Source organism: Coptis chinensis, chromosome 6 (assembly GCF_015680905.1).
Source record: "Coptis chinensis isolate HL-2020 chromosome 6, ASM1568090v1, whole genome shotgun sequence".
NCBI lineage: Eukaryota > Viridiplantae > Streptophyta > Magnoliopsida > Ranunculales > Ranunculaceae > Coptis > Coptis chinensis.
Genome location: NC_141461.1, coordinates 33,493,590 through 33,499,589, shown reverse-complemented (window position 1 = coordinate 33,499,589; position 6,000 = coordinate 33,493,590). Strand labels below are relative to the sequence as shown.

The following is a 6,000-nucleotide window of genomic DNA, read 5'->3' as shown; positions in this document are numbered from 1 at the left end:
GTGTCCTTGTCGGAGGCCCCTACCAATTTCCATAAAGCCACAAAGACCTCCATTCAAGAGCACTTAAATCTGTTGCAATCCATTTAACGTCAATACTATGGCAAATGGTCCAACAACATGAACTGGTTCAAATCCAGGCATCGTCACAAAGAATCCTGTAAATGATTTTTCATCACCCTACTTTCTCCATTCTTCTGATCATCCTGGATCAATCCTAGTTTCCACTCCAATAAATGGTGAAAATTACCCAACATGGAGAAGATCTATGAAGATGGCTTTGAATGCCAAAAACAAACTTGGATTTGTTGATGGAAGTCTATCTAAACCTTCTGCAGGTGCAACTGAAATTCAGGCATGGGAAAGATGCAATGACATGGTATTATCATGGATTCTCAACTCCATTGATAAAACACTTATATCTAGCATCATCTATGCATAAACTTCTCAAGAGGTATGGCTCGATCTTGAAGAGCATTTTTCTCAGAGTAACAATCCTAGAATTTATCAATTGAAGTAAGGTATTTACAACCTTCACCAAGATCAACAGCCATTAGCCTCTTATTACAACTCTCTTAAATCCTTTTAGGATGAGTTAAACAGTTATGCCACCGTAACTAAGTGCACTTGTGGCGCGGCCAAAAGTATCAAGGACATGCATGAAAAAGAGCGTGTTTTCCAATTCCTCTTGGGCCTTAATGATACTTAAGCCCCCATTCGGAGCCAAATTATTGCGAATGATCCCTTACCCCAAGTCAGTAAGGTTTACAAGAATGTCTCGGGTAAAAGCCGAAACAGGGGCCATCACACACAGAACAAGCAACTAAAGATGCGGACTATACCACATACAAGAAAGAAGAAGTGCTCCTCCATGACACGACTGGTGACGGTATGGAATGAGACCTAATAAGAAGGCCTACTTCATTACTGCCGAATGCGCATTGATATACCCCAGTAATGTAACACACAGCTAAAGGGCCCAAAAGGCGTTAAATGGCGTTTTTGTTCATACCATTTGATCAAGCTATGAGAGGATGCCTACCACTCGTCAGAAGCCTTCTTATTAGAGTCAGTCTCGCTTAAACTTAAAGTAGGTCTAACAGCCGCTTATTCTCCATCAACGGTATCCGTTTCCATTCTTAGAATATTATTCCAACCATACGTCTCATTAAACTAAGATTTCTCCTCTGCACGCCCCGATTCTCTCTCTAGTAACCTTGAAGCTATTGGTGGAACTACTAGTAGACAACTTCCCCTATCAAAATCGGCAAGAGGCACTCTATCTGAGCCTTCAAGAACAGAACCATAAAACACAACAAATGCGAACGAAAAAAAGATCACTACAAAGGCGTCGGCACGAGGTCTTTATGATACACGCGCCGGGGGTGACGACCTTACAAAGATTAGTTACAAGAGTCACCTTACACTCAGGAGCCTTCGAAAGCCAAGCAAGCATTCGACCACTAGCGGCCTAGACAACCAACAAGAAGGCATCGGGGGAGCAGGGCTAGCGGAGATGATCCCATATTCTGTGGATTGAACCATGCAGGGGATAGTACATGTCCGCAGAGAAGGAGAGGTAGCGTGCTAGTTATATATAGTTATATGCATCCAACTCTGTCTCTATCTCCACTGCTGGATCGAAAGAAGAGATTGCAGAGTGAAGTAAAAGAAGAAAGAGTTGTCAACTGCTACTAAGAAGAACCTAACAGAAGATCCATCCGGATATACTTCCCGATCAACTGCTATTGGTGCTTGCTCTGGTGCTTATAGCCTCGTATATGAATAATAAAGGGGAATTCAAATTTAGGTATATTATGTCAGATCGGATTATTATGTCCTTTAAGCAGAGGTAAGTTTACTTACACTAGACTGAGATCTTGAGGTTTCCTAAATAGTGAGATATTGAGCCCATTCCCTTCCTATTAGCCCCTTCTTCTTCTTCCCGAGGGCACTTGAAGACTGCTAGCTCACCTTCTGATTCTGCCTTAAACTAATCAATAGTGCTCGCTTTGAATCAATATAACTAGACTCGATCTTGACCTGAGACGAAATGGGGCTCCTACTTGTTTGCAACAGCCTCTTCCTCGTGAGCTACGTCTATTCCAATAGGACTTTTTCCGTTTTCTCAGTCAAAATGTCATATCATAAGAGACATCGAAATAGTGCAACTTTCATCAACCCCCGGGATTTTTGGTTGTGACTCAAATTCCTTTAATAAATGAAAATTTGTCAATCATGCAACTTTCATCTCCCCCCGTAAAAATGGCTTAAAGTAAAATTCCTTTCATATGGGGCATCTCAATTTGAGGAATGTTTGTGATGAAACACCATGTTTTTTGCTTGTTTTTGGCCGTCAAATGGGCCTGTTTTCCCGCATGAAACACCTTCCAGGCCATAAACACCGGGCTATCCAAGAAATAATCGGAATTCTCTATTCGAATTTGGTTTAAAAAAAAGGCTTATGCTTCGAAAACACATTGATTTGACCAATAGGATAGTACACCTTCACGGCATGGCAGGGGTTTTCAAACAAACTCTTCATAGTTGCCCACCCCTACAGCTAGAGTTATCTCGTATTTACACCATTTCTCTCCTTCACTTGTAATTGTTGAGAGATGAAGCCCTACCTGGACTATTCTATAATTTAAAGAAAGATCTCCGCTCGAGCCTATCTCCTTTGAGCTAGACAGCCCATCTCTAATCGATGGAAAACAAAACCGTACTCGATAGCGCCCCTCTTTTAAGGCAACCAGGAATGCATTTACTTTGCTTTCTTCTCACTGCCTAGTATATATTATATTATTCATTTATCTGGAACCCTATCTTAACCCTTGCCTTTCTCTAGCCTAGCCTAATTCAAACCTTTGCCCTAACCCAACTCCGTAGGGATTCTAAAGATTAGAAAGACTATCGACCAAGAATAAGGATGATTCCCTGACTGACTCTATTTTTATTACCCGTGACTGCCCTAAGTGAGAGTAATGGATTTGCTTCCAAGGGAACATAGATCAGGATGGAATCATGAACAAATAACTATTTTGTGGGTTGGTCTATCGATCTTTCCTTAAGTGCGCAACTTATTGCATTGATTTTCTCTTTCTCCATGGACTATTATTTTTTTATTGATCCCTTGATTCATACAGATTAGTGGAAGTGGATGTTGGATTCTGATAAGCAAAGGATTTAATAATCCCTTTACTGAGCTACAGACCTCCTGAATGCCTGCCTACATCTGCCTTTGCTGCTGGTTTTAAGGTTGATCCACTTCCCTGAGCTATGGACTTGAGTTCGGGAATGGATAGATATGAAGTTGTTACTTGAACGGATGAACTACCTACTTTTTTAGACTTCTTAGCTCCTGCGAGAAAGCGAATGATCCCTTACCCCTAACTACATATAATATAACAGCGTCTTCTTCATTTATCTCCACAAATTCACAAGAAAATGTCGCAATGGTTGTTAATGGCATGGGTCATGGAACTAGTCACTTTGGTGGACAAGGACGTGGTCGTCCTCAGTGTGAACACTGTGATACAAGTTGCTGAGTACGGGATAAGGATGGATATAAGACACGGCATTAAGAAGATAAGAGTACAAACAGATTCATAGAATGTCCTAACCTTTCTCACAAAGGACAAAAAGCATCCATGGCAAGCAGAGAAAATGATCAGAGGCATTAGAAGGATGAAGGAAGCTTTTGAGTTATTTAGTATCATCCATGTGTTTTAGGGAAACAAATAAAGTAGTTGATGTTTAGCTAGTAACAAACCTACTGTTAGCTATATAGAGTTAGTACCTAGTTCATTTTCAGAAGATGTAAAGAAAATAACGTATGATGATGCAAGTGGCAAACAATATGTAAGAGAATGTAACAAGCTATTATTTTATTTATGAAAAGGGGTAAGGGACCTCTATAAAAACCTCGCTTTCCAACCAAAAAAAAAACTATTATGGGGAGAAGTTACTTTTAGCTTTACTCTGACATTTGGATTGGAGCCAACTACTTGTGCATGAACTACTAACATTTCACAAATACATATAACATGTTGACTTGTTTCGAAAAATTCCAATTATTTTTGAAGAAACTAGTTTAAATGTAAAAAAACTATAATAAAAAAAACAAACAAACTCTTATATACAATTCCAGAACATGGCATTCCAAGTTGGCTTTTCTGAAATTTATAGAAAATTATTAGATATGCAACAAGATCTTTAAAGTTAAAAAAATAAGTTTAAAAGTGATTTTACCTGTGACTCTTCACATGATTTTCGAGATTTTGAAGAAGCAGAAACTTTCTGAGATTTAGCAGTGGATGGTTTACGAGATTTAGCAGTGGATGCTTTACGAGATTTATCTACCTTACGAGGCTCCTTGAACCTCAATGCACCTGGGGCGATGACGTCATCTCCCCCCTGCAAAATTGCACGTGCTCTTTTCCTTTTACCTATTCTTCTTCAACAACAATTACTAGAAAATTGCTTTGCAATGGGGCGCAAGCGGAGTAATCGGCTTCTTCCTTCGTCGAGAAGAACGAACTAAACCCTGCAAGGGGAAAAGCAATCAAAAATGATAACCAATATTTAGTCATCAATAAGGCGACAATGAGCGCTATAAACCGAATCTAGCTGGTTAGACTCCGTCACCAACTAAACATCACTAAACTGACGAATACATGAAAATAAAACAAATCAGTAGCACAAGAATGAAAAGGTATCATAAGAATCAAACTTCTACCACACCAATTATCTAAAACACCTAGAAAATCCCTATAGAAGCAATCGCATAGGCCACCGGCCATAAACAATCACATAGGAGAAGAAAATCAAGCACAACCAAAAGAAACAGTATCGATATATTAAATTCACATCAATAACTAACAATGCAAGCAAAATCAAAGAAAAAATCACATCAAGAAAAATCGAAGCAGAATCAATGCAAGCAAAATCTAAGGTAGAGAAACAAAAAATTCATCAATTTAGAGAGATGAAAAACAATTTGTTAACAGTTAATTGAGAGATGACTAAAGTATTCTACTTACCCTAATTTGTTAACAGTTAATTAAGATAGAGTGCGATTTTTTGTTTCCAAATTTAGGGAAATTTTGCAGTTGCTTTGGTTTCCTCTTTTGCACCAAAATTTTGAAATTTGTATTTACAGTATGACTATGATAGGTGAAATTTGATTAAACTGATTTTGTCCAACTGACTCGATTTGGGTCAAAGTCAAACACGGTCATTTTGAGAACTTGTTTTTGGACCGGATCAGGTTAGACCGGGGTTCAAAATATTCCAACCACTAATTCAAATGAAACCAGAGCGGTTATTTGTTAAGTAAAAATTGCGCGCCATTAATTTTGATACAGCCTGGTGACAAGCCTTCTTTTTGTGTTTGTAGATGAGATGGTATATGGATGATGTAGATAGATGATGGTCGTTGAACAAAACAGAAGCGTATCAAAACCTAATTATCCATCAATAAGTAAATAATGAGTAGGGTATCGTTCCACTTTTAAGTGTATGTTTATATGAAGGACAGGACTGGAAAGGGAGTTTGAGGGATTAAAAACTATTATTATAGATTTTAGAGATTCTAATGCTAAACTAAACTAAACTAAACTAAACTATTGAGAATTTATAAGAGAGGGAATTCAAGAGATTAGAATACACCAATACTTTTGATTCAATAACTTTTTGCTTCATGGTTGTTCTCACAAGTAAACTACAATTAGGCAATCGAGCGAGTGTCGATGCCCTCTTGGACAAAACATCGTTAACAAATAACTCTACTTAAGGTTATTCCTATGTTCATGTTACTAGTATCTTCTTTCTTTTTGTGTGAGCTTGGGCAGCTATTCAATGAATCACCATCTAAGGCAAACACAAGGAATACTTCCCTTATTCTAAAACAATACACAACTAGAAGAAAAGTAGAGAATAATAGTATAATATTCAATTACAATAAATAAAACCCTATTCTAGCATTATATTCAATTGTAATAA

At 38.1% G+C, this 6,000-nt stretch overlaps 1 protein-coding gene across 1 annotated transcript in view; it reads left to right on the top strand.

Moving 5' to 3' along the window:
- The first annotated feature begins 271 nt into the window (after positions 1–271).
- The window catches only part of LOC147492651 (uncharacterized), a 32,701-nt gene continuing 26,972 nt past the window's right edge, over positions 272–6,000 (top strand). The window contains exon 1 of the mRNA XM_086567576.1: positions 272–376. Within this exon, the coding sequence (XP_086423702.1) occupies positions 272–376 (105 nt within the window). The remainder of the gene's footprint in view (positions 377–6,000) is intronic.